At 35.9% G+C, this 20,227-nt stretch overlaps 2 protein-coding genes and 1 long non-coding RNA gene across 9 annotated transcripts; 1 reads left to right on the forward strand and 2 right to left on the reverse strand.

Moving 5' to 3' along the window:
* Positions 1-401: 401 nt before the first annotated feature.
* Positions 402-4,424, reverse strand: BPEP (transcription factor BIG PETAL P (BPE)). 4 transcript variants are annotated; one of them, XM_086607449.1, is made up of 6 exons: positions 3,770-4,424; positions 3,153-3,356; positions 2,653-2,718; positions 2,485-2,553; positions 2,291-2,362; positions 402-870 (listed from the first exon to the last, which is right to left on the reverse strand). In XM_086607449.1, the coding sequence occupies exons 1-6, from the start codon at positions 4,034-4,036 to the stop codon at positions 742-744; spliced, it is 807 nt and encodes a 268-aa protein (XP_086463575.1). In that variant the 5' UTR covers positions 4,037-4,424; the 3' UTR covers positions 402-741. The 4 variants fall into 4 exon arrangements, with proteins under 4 accessions (XP_086463575.1, XP_086463578.1, XP_086463576.1 ...); XM_086607452.1 differs by having other exon boundaries at positions 402-858; positions 3,770-4,183; XM_086607450.1 differs by having other exon boundaries at positions 402-858; positions 3,153-3,359; positions 3,770-4,183.
* Positions 4,425-15,186: 10,762 nt separating this feature from the next.
* Positions 15,187-16,402, reverse strand: LOC147502621 (uncharacterized). Its single transcript, XM_086603883.1, has 2 exons — positions 15,531-16,402; positions 15,187-15,408 (listed from the first exon to the last, which is right to left on the reverse strand). Exons 1-2 carry the CDS (start codon positions 16,269-16,271, stop codon positions 15,253-15,255), a joined length of 897 nt encoding a protein of 298 aa, XP_086460009.1. The 5' UTR covers positions 16,272-16,402; the 3' UTR covers positions 15,187-15,252.
* Positions 16,403-17,709: 1,307 nt separating this feature from the next.
* On the forward strand, positions 17,710-19,764 carry LOC147502622 (uncharacterized). Of its 4 annotated transcripts, none has more exons than XR_015221768.1 (4): positions 17,710-17,860; positions 18,757-18,946; positions 19,039-19,094; positions 19,199-19,764. It is a non-coding gene; the product is annotated as an uncharacterized LOC147502622 (long non-coding RNA). The 4 variants fall into 4 exon arrangements; XR_015221767.1 differs by lacking the exon at positions 17,710-17,860 and adding an exon at positions 17,977-18,193; XR_015221766.1 differs by lacking the exon at positions 17,710-17,860 and adding an exon at positions 18,259-18,503.
* The last annotated feature ends 463 nt before the right edge of the window (positions 19,765-20,227 follow it).

Here is a 20,227-nt window from a genome sequence, read left to right on the forward strand (position 1 = left end):
TGTGACAAGGCACCCGTGAAGTCCTCTTCGTCCATGTTTTTTTTTAACAATACTTTTTGATATGAGGGATTATGAGCTCATAATCTTTTGTCGAATTTAAAGTGGAGTCTAAAAGAAAATTCCTTATTTAAGCATAAGATTTGCAGACATTCCTCGGAAGTTATTGAGTGAAAAACATGCAGAGATCTTTGTACACTACAACAAGAAACTTTATGGACTTTTTTCATTTTTTCAGACTACCAGCTATTCAGCTCCTGTAATCTACGCTTCATCTTCTATAACTAACAACTGCGAGCTGTAACTAACACAACACCAATCAGATCGAAGAAGTACTAATCAAGCCCCCAACAAACTGATTTAAAGTTCAGGAAGTTAATAACAGGTAATATACCTAGAGGATGTAGACAGTAAGAACAGACTATTCCATTACAATCATAGATCTTCAGAACCAAATTTGTTCTGAGAGATTCTGTCTAAGGTTTGCTAATATTACAAATTCTGTCAGATTGACATCTGAAAAGAATGAATTTCTAACACACTAGGAAATGAAGATTTTGTTCAGATTTTTAAGTTGGATCTCATCATATAAACAGAAATATAGCCCCACGCCAGATAAGATACTAATATGGTCCTTCGAATGATATGACCTGATAGATTTGCGGAATACATATTCCACTTGCATGGAAGGATTTCGCGCCATGCTTTATGTTACTATTTCCATTTCATGAGTACTTCCTAAACTTATGTTGCTCTATCAAAACCTCCACCAACTTGCATATGCAGCCATTCCGGTGCTGATCCTTGGCCATATTCCCTTGCTGTGTGTGAGCCGAAAGGCATACCAGCAGCATCAAATGTCTGTGCACCAAACTGAAACAACACGAGTAAGTTTTGCAGCGTGAATACAATTATTAAAACATGTGAAGCTTCTCTCCAGCCAAACACACAAAAAAAAAGGAAAACAAGGTATTTAAAATAATTACCCAAGGAAAATATTCACTTCTTTGATTTGCATTTACATAAGAGTTGAGCATAAAGCATCAGTGCAGACAAACAGCAAACTTCAGGATCATAAATTTTTTGCCCATATTTTCCTTCCAAAGCAAGCTTACTTTTTTACTTTATATATTTACCCATATGGAAAGAAACAGTAATCATCAACTCATCATCTCTCTTCCCTAAACGAAGATACAGACATGCACTAGAAGCAAGGAAATGTCTAGAGTGGCATCGATCTCTCTACTGTCATAGGTATCTTTACTATTTCATATACCTGAATGTTCAAACTGCTCTTTTGAGGCATATTTTGGGTGCCGCTAATTTTCTTTTAGCATTTGATAGTATGACTAGTTATTATATTAAGTAGTCGATATTGATAATATGACCATAAAGGATTACTACTGTCTAATCGCAGTTTCTTGAATTACATGGGTGATCACTGAATGTGTTCATCATCTTTAATATCATCGCAACTTCAGTATCCGCGATGCACAATTTCAGGGTGTCAGGAATGTGTTGGGTTCTGTTAAGATTCCAAAACTTTGTAACTATTGCTCTGTGTCCAAAAACAAGGCCGCTCCCAATGTATATATAACCTTCAACATTTTACTGTATCGTATCCGACAGTTTCTTTTGTAAAAAAAAAGATGGTCGGTGCAACATGGGTTTAACCTGACTGGTCGACCATTTCTTTTATCCAGTTAATTTAATACTAATCTGGTGTACAAAGTCTACAACTTATACTGTAAGATTGGTTAGGCAGCCTACTGATAGGAGATAGAATGTATATCTCATGTACCACGAGCAACTGGACAATATTACTGCCATGAGCTAAATTATTATTTAAGGACAAGAGTTTCAGCACAAAAATGTCTAAAATACTCAATTTGCACGGGAGCGACAACGGCCTGCTATTTACAGCAATGGTGGTCAAAAGCAAGGTCAGGACGTTGCTACGTGGAAGTCCCGATGACTCTACCAGGCCTGTTGTGTGCTTCATCTATATGGGGTAATATGGCATACAATACTAAGAATATGGGTACACCACAACGCCAAACGATGCAATGACTTCGCGGTATTCACCAGCTATGATCATTGCTGTGCTTACCTAGTGCAATGTGTGCAGTAGTCACTACCACTAATAAAAAGAACTTCAACAAATGCTTTTGTTTTGTCTGAATTTGATAGTTGCTAATTACTAAACAGAATTGCTATCTATTATCACAATATTACAACATTTGTAAGTGAGCTACACAAAGCTTTATTCACCAATCAGAATGGTTATACTTACATCTTTTGGAGGGAAACCATCAATGCTAGGGCTCATTCTTGAATTAACTGCTTCAAGCTTCATAGACAGGAACTACAGAAACAAGTGATGTTATATGGTAGTTAAAGTTCATGTCAACAGCCGAAAAGAATAGGGAAGAAGTTAAGGGAAAAAACGAAACTACGCATTTTAGAAGCACAAATGACACTACATACCTCCACCTGACGCTGTAGTGACTGGATGTAGTTAATTATCTCATCAAGGACCATCGCTTTGCCAATTACCTTCTCAAGGAAATGCGTCCACAATACAATCAAATTGTTAAAATTCCAATTTTAATAACCAGGAATCAAAAAAGAAACCCACAAAATATTAAAACGCACCTTATTACATCCAGGGACTAAATCTTGGAGAATCTTCATCCGCTCGCTGATCTTTTCTCTCCTAGCCTGTTCAAAACCAAATTACTTTTTCACCAAAACTTGCTCCTGCTCTGCTGTTCTATATACTACAAATGCCTAATTACTTAATAACAACCATAGATCCCACGAGCCAAAACCAAAGATGAAAATGTCCCCAAGTTAAGATGGGCGTTCACCAGCAGACACTTATACAAATCATCAAGTAATCAAGTATAGTTAACTTCTTTTCTGATCAGTTAAAAGAACACAATAGTTTCTGTACATTATTTTTCTTGGTTTACTCTCCTGATGCTTAAGGCGTTTCTTGTTCGTTTCCAATTTCCAGAATCCATTTAAATTCTATATCTTTGTCTGGCTATTATGACAGCAATTAATAGAGAATTTTATGCCTATGCAATACACGAAGAATGACGGCTTCAGGATTAAATTAACAAATTCATTTAAGAGGTGAAGTGGAATACCCTTTCAGCAAGGCTGTGGCTATCGGTAGCTTGACCTCTTCTTGCTCGTACATGAATGTAGTCTTGCTTAGGTGCCTCAGAAGGTTGATTGCTTTGATCGGCTGGCTTATTACCTGCGCCCGAACTAGCTTCCAACTCAGCTTTGGAATTGCCGTTTTCATCTCTATGACTTGAAGATTTCATGCGTTTACCATTGCTATCATTCTGCTACAAAAAAACTTCTTTAGAGTTCAAAATCTAAGATGAGACAAGGCAATGCTATCTTCAAATGACAATTTTGAGAGAAAGTAGATTCTTCCAGTGGTATTTTCAAATCAATCATACAAACCATAAGTATATCACTAACAATAATCATATGTTAATGGTGAACAGAACGTGATTTCACTCATCATAAAAATCATTTGAAAAAAAAAAAACTATAGCCATAAATTTGTCCTTTTTGGATTGGTAACACCTCCAATCTCATATATCCAAATAATAATCCAAAGAGAATTGAATCACTTCTAAGATGATGGGAAAGAAAGAGATGTCTGGTTACCTCTAATAACACTAATCACACTTGACACATTTTATGATTATAAATTAACAGTATTGATTGAACTGAAAAGGAGATATACCATCTCATTGCCACTCTTGGACGACTCATCTTCAGAACCCGCCCCATCTCGCCTTTTCTTCCCACTAAACTCCGTAACACCCGAATCATCAATCGAAACACCTCGACTTCCAGTACCCATTCCAACACTCAAAACACCACTATCAGTATTAGACTCACCAACTACACCAGCAGCAGCATTAGCAGTAATTGGAAAGTGAGCCCAAATCTGAGCTAAATTATTATATGCAGAAGTAGAAGCTTCATTGATTAATGAACTAGGATCCATAACTAAAAACCCCTTGACATTTCATCTAGTAATAAAACCCTAACAAAGGTGTTTGATAAAATGTGCGAAAGAAATGTAGTGATATAAAAGTGTGTGCTGAAAATGACAGTAAACTAAAAAGTTAGCCCACAAAATCACACTCGGAGGAGGGGGGACCTCGAAACGACTGGTTTTGATTTGAGGTTTTCTCGGACCAAACTGGGTCAACATCTTATTATTATTACAGTTTACTCTTTTTCAGTAACTTTGTTAACACGACGTAAAATATATATACAAGTTAATGTGCATGGAAATTAAATAGTACATTACGAATTGATCGAAATATATATTAAATAAGGTCAATGAGAGTAATAGATGAAATAATGTAATTTAGATAAACATGTGCCTCGAACTGTGAAATAATGTAATAGAGGAAGCATTTGCGTTACAAGACCGCAATTCGGATAGAAAGTTTCCTTGTCCTCGTTCTTAGAATGAACAAAGCTTTAAGTAGTGCTGTTTCCTTTACACCAAGACAAGTAGACTAACAAACTTTCTTTTGTGTTTTCAATCAATTCTTCTCTAAGGCACCATTTGAGATGTTGAGATTCAACCAAGTCGAGTTGAAGTATTGATTGAACCATGTTGCTAAGTGATTAGTCGATTACGTGTGCCGTGCGGTAAGTGTTGGAATGTAGTATACTTTCACAACAAAACCCCCTAAACTCGTGGGGCATATATTTTAACCAAGTTATTACTTCGATAAACAAGTTGGTACTTAGCTAGTGCCAGTGGTCTTTGAACCATGAATGTGGAACCACCTTCGCCTATGTGAGTAGCTTGGTAGTTGAACTCTATTACAAGTCATTAACTCCATCTAAATTAACCTAGTATTACCAGATACAGACACAAAGAAAATTAACCAAGCCATCAAGTTGACCACTTGACCATGTATGCATAGCACCTTTGGCAACTGGCAAGACAAAGTTGGTACTAGTGATAAATGCACACAGTACACCCCATATCCTCTAACTATTACTCTAGATAAATGAATCTTTTTCAAAGTTAAATGCCTAACTTTCATTTAAGGCAAAAACATATTCAGATACTCACAAAGGACCGTTACAAAAGATCAATTAACTCATTCTAAAGATGGTATTTTCTCATGTGTCTAAGCTTGGTAGTTTGATGTTGACAATATTGTGTCTCCATCTACAAGACTACAACGTCTTTATTGGACCATCAAGGATATATCAACCATTAAGATTCAATTTGTGGTTTTTTCTTTCAAAGTGGCAAGTGATGGGAATGGCTTGTTTTTTATTTTCACTTTTAAAGATGGTTGGATTTTGACGTGTAACATGTGTCGAAAGGGGGATTTAGGAAGTGGAAATATGGAATTATGGACGTTCAAAATTTGGTTAAAAATCACGTGCAAAATTGAGTCTTACTGGAAATTTTACTATTTAGGTTGAGAATTTTTGAATCGAAGAACGTGGAAATAGTACAAAAGATGAAGTGGACGAGAGGTTTGGAATATACCACGTAAAACTTTGCCCAACTTCTTTGGCATTAGCTCCAAAACTTACAAATGAAAGAAAAAACTAAAAAACTTCATGGCCTATGATATAACATTCGAATAACTACTAACTAGAAACCCAAAATAAATAAGATAGGAGGAGTACAAGTCATCACATTTGAAATTTGAAATAGAAAAGTGAGAATTCTCCAAAAAAATAAAAAATCAAGGGTTATTTTGGACACACCTATAAAAACACTTCCGTACCCTAATTTTAAAATAAATAAATAAAATTGGTTAAGACACATTTAGATTCCTAAATTATCCTTTCTTTTATTAAGTATATCCAGGACAAAACAAAACAAGTGTTTATCTTTCCACCAAACACAAATCCTCACTTATTATTATTTTTTTTCAGTCACTTTTTCTACCGCGGTCCCACAACTATACGAAAACAATTAGAAAGGATAAAATTGTAGAATTTGGAAAAACAAATAAGTCTTCCTCCTCTCACTCATCACCCATTAATGCATTTTTTCCTCCTTGCAGCTCCTTAATGTCTTTCTCATTTTTCGCTTGAGAAATTTCCAATTTGATATATTTATACTAAACTCTTTTAACCCTTCTAACATTGAATTTTTCAACAGTGGGTTGGTGATTTGATAAATGGTGTTTGAGTTTCATTCTAATGTTCTGATCAATTTCTCTTTGGTTCTTAATAAACGTATGAGATTTTTTTTTTCCGTTGAAATTGGGTTTGAATGTCTCAAATCTGATGGTGTTTTTATGAACCTTTAATGAAAAATTTAGCAAATTGCTTGAAGTACTAATAATTGTTTTCCCCTTGAACTTGAATCTGAATTATTAAAGTTGCTACAATGATGAAGAAGAAGTAATTGCAATAAGAAAAAGAGAATCAAATTTGAAGCAATTTCAAGAAGAGGAAAAAGATAATTTGTTATTTGGGCATTCTTTTACCTTTATTAGAAGTTCTCTTATAATGACAGTGTGCTGCAGTAACACAAAGATTCTTCAAGGTTGTTTCTAGAGTATTATTTTCAAATTTTTTTATTTGTTGTTTCCTTTTGGAACGGATCTCTTGTTTATTTGTTTTTTCTCTTTTTTTGTCCCTATTGGAAATATCCCAAATTAATTTGGGAGATATTATTGGATTGAAGGTATGACAAAAACTTAGTTAGTTATGGGGTACGGGAGTATTTTTATGGGTGTGTCCAAGATCACTCAAAATTAAAATGATTTAACAGCTCCCACAACCCAAAATTAAAATGATTTAACAACTCCCGCACAAACAGATAGTTCACTCTTCAGCCTGAGTTCATGCAGATAAGGATGTCAATGGGTTTCGATAACCAAACGGATAAAAAACGGTTTGGGTTTTAGTAATTTGGTTTGCCCTCCTACCGAACCGAAAGGATATTAGTTTGGTTTCAGGTTTGTCCCCACCAAACCAATATGAACCTGAACCGATAAGATGGCATTTTAGTAATATTTATGATTAATTTTGTATATATTTATTAATTGTGTGGTTGAAATTAATTGATTTATTTTATGATTTAATTATTTTTATAGTTTTCGGTTCGGTTTTGATTTGCAATATATCGTATCGGTTCGATTCGGTTTCGGATGAAATATAATATTATTAGTTCGGTTCAGTTTCGGATTCCCAATTTTCTTATTGGTTCGGGTTCAGATTTTCCAGAACTCGACCCAAACCGATCTATTGACAACCATACACATAGAGCATCTTCTAATGGCCAATTCAATAATAGGCTTCACTTGCCCATAAAAAGCATACAAATACTTCATATAATGTTGGGTTCATTGAAAATCTTTCATGACTACACCATATTTTCGGTCCATTAGTCAGAGGACAATTCCGTAATAGCTGAGGAAGCAAAATTGATCGCCAACAACAAATGTGATATCGATCAACTTAGCTGATTTTGGTTATGAGGGATCTAAACATATGCAAGATTCTTGGAGATTTAATTATCTTTTCAATAAGTATCGTAACAGATTTGATGAGGGAGTTTTGAGTTGGGTTATAAAGTGAGAGTTTGATGGAGCTATCCAAGTGTACTTTCGAAAACGACTTCTTTATCTTCTCAATCTAGTGATTTTATTGTTGCGACTACATGATATTACTAAGTTAATGTAATGACCTGGAATTTTATCTAAGGACAATCCGGTCATTTCACGTGTTAGTTCAGTGCTACTATAGAATAATTGGTGTAGACTGATGTGGGTGACGAGTGTTGGTATCTGTTTTATTTAAGTATTCTAGTAATTACAATTTTGGTATGGGTGTTTGACGCGGTAAATTCCAAGTTAATGCAAATTTATTCATTCTAAGAGTGTGTTGTAATAAATTATTATTTCTTTATTGTCTTTAAGAATGAATCCATATTAGAATGTATTCATTAGGTAGAAATTATGACGTTGATGAGCGTTCTAAGTGTGAAAGACTGTTCTAGAGTAAGAGATTGGTTTCGGATAGAAATGACTTATTCAAGTAGAAATGACTTGCTAGTGAAGCCAATTTTTGTATTAATGTTTGTTTTTTTTAAAAAAAAAGCTAGACTTGATATAAGACGGTCTGCTCAAACAGAATTTTGCTTGTTTTACTTATTCGAATTACGATCTATATCATGTAAACGTAAATGTGGCGTTCATTCTAGTTCGAGCATTTATTGTCTTGTTATGTGCTTGCTGTTAGCATTTATAGGCGTTTAAGAATATTCCAATTTCGAGATCTTATGTAAGTAGACTAAGAGAGATAAATAGGTAAGGTGGGGTCGGTTTGAGAATAGTTATTGTAGTATTGTAAATAGTTAAAGCAGATTCAATTAGTGATTAGTTACGGTGAAATTGTGACTAGTTGTTAACATACAAATATAGATAGACCAAGGGTAGAGAAAACCATGCCGCCTTCCTCATTGGAATGGTCTAATCCATTCTCATAGATATTTACCTCCCAATAGGAGAACTACGATTGGCTTGATCTTTATAAAAGGGTACGTAGGCAGCCACCCGACTCAGTTGTTTCCATAGGAAAACCCCTACCCCTTTGAGAAAGGAAACCGAATGTGTAAGTGATACGGACATCAGTATGGTCAAGCCCATGGGCCGCGTGCCCACTAGTCTAGTTATTTTATTTTAGTTGTTGACACATGTCGTGTTCATATTGGTTTATAGTTTTTAGGATTAGTATAAATAATGGGCTTGTAATTAGGGTTGAGGAGAGTTGTGTTATTAAGAATATTTCATAGAGAAATAAAAATTTGTTTTAGTTTTAGCTGTTTTGTTTAATTCAAGAGTAGATTTGATAAACTAAAGCTTCCGCCAATTTAATCTACATCATTTGGTATCGGAACACGAATCGTTCCCGAGTAAAATCCAATTTTCTTTTTTCTTATTCGTTTTTAATTTTCCGTGTTACTATTCATCGTGAACACTATTCACGCATTATTATTCATCGCGTTACTGTTCATCCGAAAATTAATTTTATGTCTTTGTCTTCTTTCAAGATCAAAGTTTTAATATTTTGCCGTATATCAAGAAACCAGAGATGGAACACCTAGAAGAAAATTATCAGGGTTTGAATGCAAAGTTTGAAGCTATGCAAGAAGCCTTGAATGCGCTTCTAGCCGCTCAACAACAAAATTCTAGGGTTTCTCCATAAATTAGTTTACCTTTTCAGTAGCCATCACAGGTTTCACCATTAATAGCGCCTTCTCAAAGTTTTCAGACACCGCCAGTTTCTATGTCATTCGGCTATTATCCTGATCTCTATCAGCAGCTGATGATGTATCAGGGTTATTCTCCTTATTATCAGTCTTAGAATCCTAGTCAGTATCAATCTGTGCCACAGTATGCGCCTAACCCTAATCTGGGATATGCGCTTATGCCAAGCTATCCTCAACAAGAATTTTCTAGGTTATAGACTGCTTCAGCGCCGCAGGGTCTTGAAGTGGTGGGTGCGCCTATTGTGACTACAGTACTCTTGCCTCCTACCTTGGTCACTACTATTGCACCTGCAGGCACTACAGTAATTCCAGCACCCACATATATTGTCTTGCTAGAACAGGTTGCAGACCAGTACCAACCACTGCATCCTTTTGATGTTTGGTCTGGTCACTCGACTCCTCACCTAGGTCTTACTGATACAGTTGCAACAGCAGACTAGAAACGAGTTGAACAATGGCTCCAACATGACCAACCAGTCGAGGTTCCTCCATTAGTTCGTGAACCTTTTAATCTTCCAGCTGTTATTCCTCCTCAGCGTGGGGGAAGACCTAATTTTGTACCAAGTTTACCACAACTCCAACCATTGGAGCGATTTGTTCCCTATCAGAGACAACATGTTATTATACAACCGCAAGTGCAACCTGTGGGCCAACATCAGCTATACAGTCTACCGCCAGTAAATAATATGCAGGAGGGTCCTTTTATTCAGCCAAACCACTTGGGTGTTGGTTATGGCATGGTTCCTAGAGGACGTGGTCATGTCGGTGCAAATAGAGGTAGGGGTGGTCGGCCACCTCATACTCAACATGTTCCCCCTTGGCAAGCTAGGCAAGCTCAACTTCCTCCACCACCACTCAGGCGACATGCTAGTGATACTCTCTCTCTTTCTTCTGACAGTGATTCTTCAGACGACAGTGCACCTATAACTGCTAACCGTGTACCTACTGATTTAAATACTGTTGATCGTTTAATTTGTTTGTTAGAAAAAAATAACCATGGTGATATTAAGATTGATGTACCTGAGTTTGATGGGAAGATGGATGCTGATGTGTTTGTGGATTGGTTGACTTGAATTGAAAAGATTTTTGAATACAAGGGTATTTCGGGTGTCAAGTGTGTTCAACTAGTAGCTACAAAATTAGGGGCAGGTATGGTGGGATGAATACCAAAGAGGTTGCATTGTTAAGGGCAAGAAATTGGTGTAGCATTGGTCTAAGATGAAACGAGCATTGCACAAAGAGTTTGTTCCTAATAATTATGAGCATGATTTGTTTAATCGCCTACATAATTTGTGGCAAAACTTGTCTACTGTTCAAGAATACACCGAAGCTTTCAATCTGCTATGCACTGGCCTAAATATGACTAAGACCGAAGAATTCAAGGTCCATAGATATGTCAATGGCTTACAGAAACGCATTCAAACTGATTTGTCCTTTATTGATATTCAAACCATGGAAAATGCAGTTACTTATGCTAGAAAGTAAGAAAATCTCCACAAGTCGTCCAATTCATCATCATCTTCTGTTGGTCTATCACCTGTTAGTACTGTCTCTACTACAGTTCATCCTGTCAGTGCATTTTCTGCATCTAGGAAGTGTTTTGAGTGTGGTGTTATTGGCCACATGGCTGCTGAATGCCCAAAGAAAAAAAACATGCTTTATTCGCGAAGGAAGGCGGCGACGATTTGAGAGGTTCTTGAGAAACCACCGACGACACATTGTTCAGATTTCCAAAGATGAAGCGTTATCGCTTTTTCCGCTTCTAATGCACCACCATTGTAGTTTGTGGACAAACTCTTTCAACTTGGGGAGAGTGATGCGGATATCAGTATGGTCAAGCCCATGGGCCGCGTGCCCACTAATTTAGTTATTTTATTTTAGTTGTTGACACATGTCGTGTTCCTATTGGTTTATAGTTTTTAGGATTAGTATAAATAATGGGCTTGTAATTAGGGTTGAGAGGAGTTGTGTTATTAAGAATATTTCAGAGAGAAATAAATATTAGTTTTAGTTTTAGTTGTTTTGTTTAATTCAATAGTAGATTTGATAAACTGAAGCTTCCGCCAGTTTAATCTACATCAGTAATATTCTTTTATCGCTGTTGAAGTTGGGCATGAGAAATATATAATTGTATGTGTTATGCATGAATATATTGAATTATATTGAATACTAACGTTTTTTTTTTTTTTTTTTTGAGATTATGTTAATCGATGCACTTACAAGGATTTAATAAGGAAACGGTAAGTGGTATTAAGCAGCTAAAGGGATGCTCCCATAAAACAAGAAAAGGCGTACGGGCAAGTTAAGAACAATTTAACGTGAATGAAGCGCACTCGATCTGAGTGATACAACGATTCCTTTACCTATTTATTTTAATTTCAAATTTATTCATTCTAAGAGCGTGTTGTAATAAATTATTATTTCTTTACTGTCTTTAAGAATGAATCCATATTAGAATGCATCCATTAGGTAGAAATTATGACGTTGATGAACGTTCCAAGTGTAAAAGGCTATTCTAGAGTAAGAGATTGGTTTCGGGGCGCTGCAACTACTTGATTTAACTGACATTTGTCGAGATGGTTAAGTAGTCGGTGCCACGAATCAATATCTTTTAGTAGTTGGGTTTACGGTGAGATTTTAATATATTAAATGGAAGTATATTATTGATTTCAGGTTATGACAGGTTGTAAATTTATGAAATGTTGAAAATATAGAGGAAATTTTGTCAAAATTTATTTGAACGCGATGTTCAAAGGGTGTTTTATAGTTTAGTTCTAGTTAGACTCACGTGAGTCAAACCCGCTCACGTCTTGGTTTATCAGACGGTTGAATATTTGGATTAAGCTATTTTATATAAATATTCAATTGTCTGGGAAAATCGGGGCACTACAGTTGAGCATTTCTCAGACTTTTGTTTATTGTTGGTGGTTCCTGCAAAAAGAAGGAATAAATCTTATTCCTATGATAGGAGGCGAAATGTTGCAATATTGAAGATAACAATATTCGGGTTATTATGGGACTTGATCCCGTTGTGAGTATTCTTATTTTGTAACCGGTTGATTTATGTAGTGGATTTTTATCTCACTACCTGAAATAGGTAGTGAGGTGAATGTTTCATAGTGATTGGATTTACCATAAAAAAAAATTGTGCCTCGTCTCGTTTTATTTTTTATTTTGATTTCCATAGATAATTGTTTGTTTGTGCTTGGTTAAAATTAATTGGGAACAATCAACAAGATTCCTCTGTTAAATCGTTACTGGGAATTTCATTCATAAGTCATAATTTCATTTGCCCAACTTAAGTGAGAGGCTCCCATGTGAGAATATAAAAAAAAAAAAAAAGTGAGAGGCGCGCCTTGTGAGAATATAAAACTAATTGACGTTTTAAACTGTCTAGTCTTCACGACAGTATTTCAAAACATGATCTCAAACAGGTAAGTGCCATAACAGATGTTGAATGACTATGGAACATGGGAACATTGTGGACATCTAGTTGTGTCATGTACTCACGTCCAAAATTTATGTCATGTTAAATTGTCGATTTAATTGAGTTTGCGTGTTGGCTTTCTGTACAAGCTCCAAAGATAATATTTCCTAAGATGCAGAATCCATTTTTTCCCTATCATATTTTATAATATCAATAAAATCACGAAGATGAATCAGAAATCACTATTTTTTTTTTCTTCCTGATGCTTTCAAACGGATCTCAGTGATAATAAGTTCATAAATCCATTGTAACTTTGTAAGTGAACAACATTTATCTTCCCAACTAGAGTCCATGATCTAGTCTTTGTCCAATTCTCTAATGGGCTAACTTTTTATGGACTCTACTAAGTGGACCCATAACGTTTTTGTTTTAGGAACAAAGTCCTATAGATTTTAGGAGGAAGGTAGAAAATTCTTAGTTGGGCGATATCACGATTGTGGTGTTACTTCATCTCCGCAAGAAGCTATGCAATCCTTGTTGATTTACAAAGAGTGGGATGTGGGACTGATTCGACAGGTTGTTAAGGACATCGAAGATGCATGTCTCCACCTTCTTATTAAAATACCACTGCACGACTCAGTGATCTCTATCTGTTGGCTAAATCCATCTGCGAGTAAGAGGTGGGTAGGCGATCCATATTTACCAGCTTGAACGGAGAATGCCAAATTTGCAAATCTTCGAAACGAGGTGAAGTCTAGTCTAACCTCATGAAATTGTTCCAAGTTACTTCAGGTCAAGAATGGAAGAGCTGATCGATCGAACATAGGCCAAGAAATGAAGAGCTGAACATTGACAATCCTATTGCTGACTCCAATGGCCACACTAACACCAATACGATGGTGGAACCAGATAACAAGTATTTCATTGATATCGACCCAGAAGACATGTACAACGATGAGGAGGATCCAGAATACGAGCCGTGGATGAGATATTTCGTGACAGAAGAGGATTTGATAATAGAAGAACGCAAGAAAGTACTATTTAACGTGTATATGATAAAAAAACACATGTGGCTTCATAAATATGAACTGGAACAGTGGAACATTAGCGAAAAAAAGAAAGTATGGACTGGATGCACCGCTCAATTGAGTGATGAAGGACCTTTTGAGAAGGCGTGAAGGTCTGTGTGCTGGAGTAAGGATTCTATCGAACTCGTTTTCTTGTTTCTTGCGCGCCAAAGATGCAACTGAACTATATATATATATAGTTCCAGTTCCAGATATTGTAGAAATTTATGGCTTGGCTGATAGTCATGGAAATCGAGTCTCGTTTATGACAACACAGTGCAACAGTGGTTCGTTCTGTGTCACCGTTGTTACATCCATCAATCCATTAGAACCCTTAATTCTCATCGTCATAACTCTTAATGTTGATAATGATATGAATGCCATTGTCAATTTGTCATTTGTTGAATTGAAGGTCCTGCTCTTCTTGCTGCATGCCCAAGTCATTTGCCACTACTGAGACTTAATCTACTAGGGCTACTTTCACCGGATTGCATAGTCAGCAATACTTTCTAGCTAGAGATTGTGCATACTGAAAATTGTCTCTAGTTTGTTATTATTTTAGGAGATAAATGCTTACAGAGAGGCAGGGTAAAGCCAGGATTTTACTTTGCCCCGAGCACGAAATGCTGGAGTGGTTGCTATAAGAGAGTGTGAATTGTACTGATCTGAACGGTAATATTGTGGCGAATGATTGTTTTGTAGACTTAATAACTACAGTCTAAAAGTGAGAACCTACTTACAAACGAAACTACACAATTGAGTCATTTGTTCATCTTTGAAACATACTTAACATGCATACTCACTTTATACCAGAGTAACCAAAAGGTCAGAAGTATCAAATAGGGCTGTAGCACCCACCACCAATCTAGAATAATTGCTAGAGAAATCAGATGAAGGCTTGATAGTCCCATAAAAGGGACCTTTCACAAAAGAAAAAATTGCCATTTTGTACCATGAACTTTCACGTTTTTATCAGTTTAGGACTTTAGGCTATGATTTTTTTTGAATGATTTAGGCCACCAACTTTATTGAAAGTTTCACTTTGAGTCACCGTTACTATTCATGCCCGTGTACAAACAAGAACCTATATGTACTAACGGAAGCTGATGTGGTGCTGATGTGTACTAATGGAAGGTTGATGTGGTGATGATGTGTCCCCTATTCGATTAGCCATGTAGGCACATTTTGTAACGGTGGCCCAAAGTGATTGAAAATTGGGTGGCCTAAATCATTCGAAAAAAAAAATTCAAGGTCTAAAGTGATAAAAACGTGAAAGTTCATGTTACAAAACATCAATTTTTTCTTCACAAAATGGGAGAGACACAAATTCAACAAGCCTCCTACATACTTTCTAGAGCTAAAAACAATGTAACAAAACTAACAAACTATAAGGTACATCCAAAAATCATTGAAGCTTATAATTTCAAAACTTCGAAAAATCACTAAAGCTTACAAATTCAATCTGCTTTTTGTACAGTCGTCTTAAACAAGAGAAAATACAACTTGTTGTCTATTGAAAAGTACAAAAACCCACCTACTGAATGCGTCACAAACGATCCAAAACTGGTCCCAACTATACAATGCCATGCAGGTCCGTAGACACCATCAAATTCCTGAAAAATCAAAATCATCAAAAGCCCCTCGTCAACAAGTACAGTTGATTTTGACTAAACTCCGACTTGATTTTGACTAATTAAACACAACTGTTCAAGTTTTACGGTTACTTGGCTGTTACCTTCTTGAGAGTGCAAGCTAAGATCTTGGAAGAAGGCTTCTCTAAGCTATCATGTGTCTTACGTGCACAATTGACAGCATGGATCTGCATAAATGGAGGCATATCAACTGCTACAATTCTAGCAAAGACACTAGAGAAGAACTCTTTCAACTCCATCTTTGAATCACAAAATGACTTCCTTCTACCGCCAATACTAACAAGAGATATAGATGGTCTCTTTGGTTCTTCTAGAGATATAGACATTCTCTTTGGTTCTTCTTGTTCTTGTACTACTACAACTCTTCCTTCTTTTGATACATTCTTGACTTTTATATTGTCTCTCTCTTTCTCTGGTTTCTGTTTTTCCATCACCATAGTGATTTGCTTCTTGGGTGGTTGTTGTGGTCGTGAATGCTTTTGTTGTTGGTGGAGGGATTGTTTCAAGAAAGAAGCATCAGAATTTGTGGACAGTGTAAGAGATTTACAAGTTTGCAAGTAGGTGGGGATACCAGGCGGATCTGAGGTCATAAATGAAGATGATAAAGTATGAGAATGAGTACGGGGTTTGTTAGCAGAAGTTTTTTTTGGGAAGAAGTGAGTTTTCATTTTGTTGAGTGTAAAAGAATGGATTGGATCTGGAACTGGAACTGGTGTTTTGGTAGTGTTATTAGTGAGTGAAGTGTGGTTCTTGAAAGTGGGATCCATGGATGATGAAGATTTCTTCTTGGCATCTGAAGTTGTTAAACTCCTCCTTAGTGCCATGTGGGGTTATCATGTGCTTTGAGAAAGAGGGAAAGAGGAGAGGAATGTGTCTCTGAAGGGGGAAGGATGGGAGCTGTATGAGTCTGTTGGTGAGTGTTAGACCAGAATATAGATAACTATTTTTTCTAACATGGGAGGTTATGGATCTTAGCAAATTAACAATTCCTTTCAAGTAATAAGACAGGAAGATGTGATTGGGTGCATTTATTGATCCATGTCCATTTGTCCATTACTGAACGTCAAAACAAAAAGATTAGTCCTCGTTCACGGCAAAAGTTATTAATCAAAGAATTTATTTCCGTTGCCAAAGATTTATTATGAGAAGAAGACTGACACAAGCATGTGAATCAGAATTGGGTATATTCACTGAGTCACCAACTGTGGATAACAATCCTGGGAACTACAAAATTCGCTGCTCAAAAATCACATCATCCATAATATTTCGTGATATACTATTCAAAAAATTATAAAGATTTTTTATACTGTTCAATAACGAGCTTATAAATTTGGTATGATAATCTCCATGCACACTCGATTACTCGAACCTACTTCCTGGTTCCAGCCACATCCAGTCCAGCATTCAGATTTAGTTTGTAAACAGATTTGTGGGGGGTCAGTTGATTCAATTCGAAGTTCAACCATTGTCCCAACACTTTCCCCAGAGCCACAAGTATGATTAGGTCAACGTGCATAAGAATCACACTCTCTTAACTTGTCGGTGAGACAGCGAGAATTGACTAACGCTTCTTTTTCTTGGTCAAAAAATTAAATAGAGTAACCAGGAAACCCTTTCACGATCATTAGGCAATCCGATAGGTTCTTTTATTTTAGGTCATTTAATCAGTACCTAAAGTTTACCTAAAATTTAGGTCATTTAATCTTATCAAGTATTGACTTTTAAAACTGAAGTGTAAAGGAAACTCTTTAAATCACTTCGGCCCTGCTTGATAACCCATTTTTCCGTTGACAAATTGATATTTTCACTCTCTCTATCTCAAATTTTAATGGTGATGCTGCATATGTATTTTCATTCTTGAAAACTCGATCTACTAGCACAATACCATCCATATCCATTGTTTGCTATTGATCCAATTTTTAGCTACAAGTCCAATTTCGTGTTGTATGTGCTAGATTGATTTTTTGAAATCTGTATTCTCCAATTAATCAAGTATGGATTTGCTATTGTTCCATTATATTTTCTTTTATTTTTGTTTATCTAAATTTCTGATACTTAGTATTATTGTGCAATTTTTCCAACAATGTTGCAATACGAACTTCGAGTTTCAGTGTCACAGATAATTACTGGTTGGTTGCCATATTGGTGCATAGACGCATAGTATTCTTCTACTAGTGCGTATTGGTCTACTGGTCACCTGGTGTCAATGTGTCATACCAAAAAAGAATAACAAGGCACAAAAAGAATTTTTACACCCGAGTCCAGAGTCAATACTGATTTTTAACACTCTCGGACTAAGTCAAAACTTTCAAATAGCCTAATTTGTTCTAAGATGGCCATATTTTGAAAAATAATCCGACTGACCGTAGAGATGTCTCTTGAAAAAAAAAATAGACATTTTGCTTGGTGCACGGTAATGTCTGTTATATTGTTTTTCTCTTTCATATTCTCACAAATGTCCATCTTCACAAATGTCTCTTTCATAGTTCCAGTTAGTCATGATGCTTGAAGTTAAAGTGTTCATGTTGTGCAGTGTGAATAAGTTTGGAGAAATTTTTCACAATGCAGTTTCTGTATAGGTTTTTAGTGCATGGATATAACAACATCCAAGCCAAGGAAGCTTAGACAAGTTTTTGGATTGTAGGATTTTCTAGCTTTAGGAAAATGTTCAAGTTTTGAGTTTTGAGTTTTGAGGTGGCAGCTAGTTTCTCGTAACGCCAGTGACTGTGATCAAATAGAACTTAAGGTTACAACCAAGTCTTTAACTACGCTTGCTTACTTTTAAGTTGTAACATTTTAACTATTTCAAAATTGACAGCATAAACACTGGAAAATTAAGCCTAAGTTCTTTTAGTACATAAGCAAATAGTTTTTGAAAAAGACAAACTACTGTTTTCATGTCTAATATCAATTCCTCTGATACTTAGTTCCAGTTAGTCATGATGCTTGTATTGTTTTGTGTTTGATTTTGATTAATGAATGATTTCCAATTCAATTAGTATTGTTTGTTATGTTTTTGCTTTTGTTGGATAGATCGTGCGGTTCTTGCAGTTCAGGTATTTTATTATTAGTCTGAATCATATGAAATATGAATGACAAGATATAGGTATCTACTTATTATTTTATTGTCCAGTATGTGTAGTGGAGGGAATAGATGCAGTTTTTAATGGTGTGAATAATTCCTAAAGCAAATTAAATGGAGCTCTTTTAAAGGCAGTTTGTCTCAATTTCCTAATTATGAGTAGCTTAAAAATGCATGTATTTATGAAGCTTTTGTCTCGCATGTGCCACTTTTAATCTATGGAACAGAAAATCGAAATGATTCTGCTGTGGATTCTTTGGAGGCTGGACAAGAAAATTTTGAAAAGCCGAAGAAGAAGAAAAAGAAAGAAAGAACTAAAGAGGGGGAAAAGTAGCGGAGATAGCATAAATGATGACCAGAAAGAAGGTAATGCTCAAACGGAAGAAGTTATTAAGGGGTGGGATGTTGGTGTTAATGGTACTAATTCTTGTTGACTATTTAAACAAACTTGTTATTGGTTTCTTTTTTCTATGAAGAAGTTGTTTAATATTTTGAACTCTCATCCTCAGGTATGCGGATTGGTGACAACTGACAAGAGAAGGCTGACAATTCCACCATCAATGGGGTATGTATTTATCTGACTTTTTTAGTTTTTTAGTTTTTCTTCTTGTTATATTTGTTCATATAGCTTGACACTAAATATCCCACGTTATCCTCTCCGTGATGCAGATACGGATCGCAGGGATCACCTCCTGCAATACCACCAAATGCGTGGCTTTTGTTTGATGTTGAGTTGGTGAATGTTCGTTAGTGTTTGCTGGAGTGCGTTATACTATATCTTGTTTATACAAGTATAAATGTTATTTTCGGCACAGATTATCTGAACTGGTGAAGAGTAGTTTCAGGGCACGAGAATATTCAACATTCACCTGGGAATTTTTCTTCTCTCCAAACTGGGAACATTGTTGAATTTTAGGTGTATAAACTTTGTCAAGATCCACCCATTTACTGAAAAAATTTAAACAGAATTGTTTAGTGCACAAACTCACAGATCTAGATAGGCCTTGCACTGACTAAGTTGCCAAAATTAACAGATCTACTTCATGCTTATGCTAAATGCCTTGCACCAAAACAGAATTTGTTCTGGAAACATCCAAGTCGGCTTCAGTCAGAACCAGTGAATTGGAGTGTTATATTTTATTTTCCAGGTGGACTATAGTGTATTGCAAATTTTTAGCAAACATAACAGTGTAGTCTGTACTCAGCACCCAGTAAGCCAGTACATGGACAAGGCAGGGTGGGCACGGCCATTACCAATCCGAATGTCGAACAAAGTCATATAACAGAAGAGGTTGAAATATCAAATTTTGCAGAAAATGAGTATGAGCCCATCATCCCATGCACAGCTAGTTCAAACCACTGACGAACTGCCACAGTAATGCAAAAGTGTTCTGCAGATTCAACAACCAAATACCAAATGAGAAGTCACATATATTGAAATCCAAGTATTTGCTTTGTGCCTGAGGTATCAATGAATGAGAAGGTTAGAGTTTAATGAGATAATTACTAGACTAGCCACTTTCCTTCACATCAAACCCTAACAAGGTATCGTCCCTTCACATCAAACTCTAATAAGGTATCGAGAATTTGACCTTTTCCCAATATCCTCTTAACACAACAGAAAATAAAAGGCTGACATAAACTGTTGGGAGTTCTCAATAAGAGAATTACAAGAAGACACTATATCCATCACTCTAA

Source organism: Coptis chinensis, chromosome 4, assembly GCF_015680905.1.
Source record: "Coptis chinensis isolate HL-2020 chromosome 4, ASM1568090v1, whole genome shotgun sequence".
Lineage (NCBI taxonomy): Eukaryota > Viridiplantae > Streptophyta > Magnoliopsida > Ranunculales > Ranunculaceae > Coptis > Coptis chinensis.

Coding starts and splice junctions, on each gene's coding strand:
- BPEP (XM_086607448.1), bottom strand. CDS start 4,036: ATGGATCCTAGTTCATTAATCAATGAAGCTTCTACTTCTGCATATAAT. Junction 2,719..3,152: donor GCCACAGCCTTGCTGAAAGG/GTATTCCACTTC, acceptor GGTTTTGAACAG/GCTAGGAGAGAAAAGATCAG. Junction 2,554..2,652: donor TAGTCCCTGGATGTAATAAG/GTGCGTTTTAAT, acceptor TTCCTTGAGAAG/GTAATTGGCAAAGCGATGGT.
- LOC147502621 (XM_086603883.1), bottom strand. CDS start 16,271: ATGGCACTAAGGAGGAGTTTAACAACTTCAGATGCCAAGAAGAAATCT. Junction 15,409..15,530: donor TAGCTTGCACTCTCAAGAAG/GTAACAGCCAAG, acceptor TTGATTTTTCAG/GAATTTGATGGTGTCTACGG.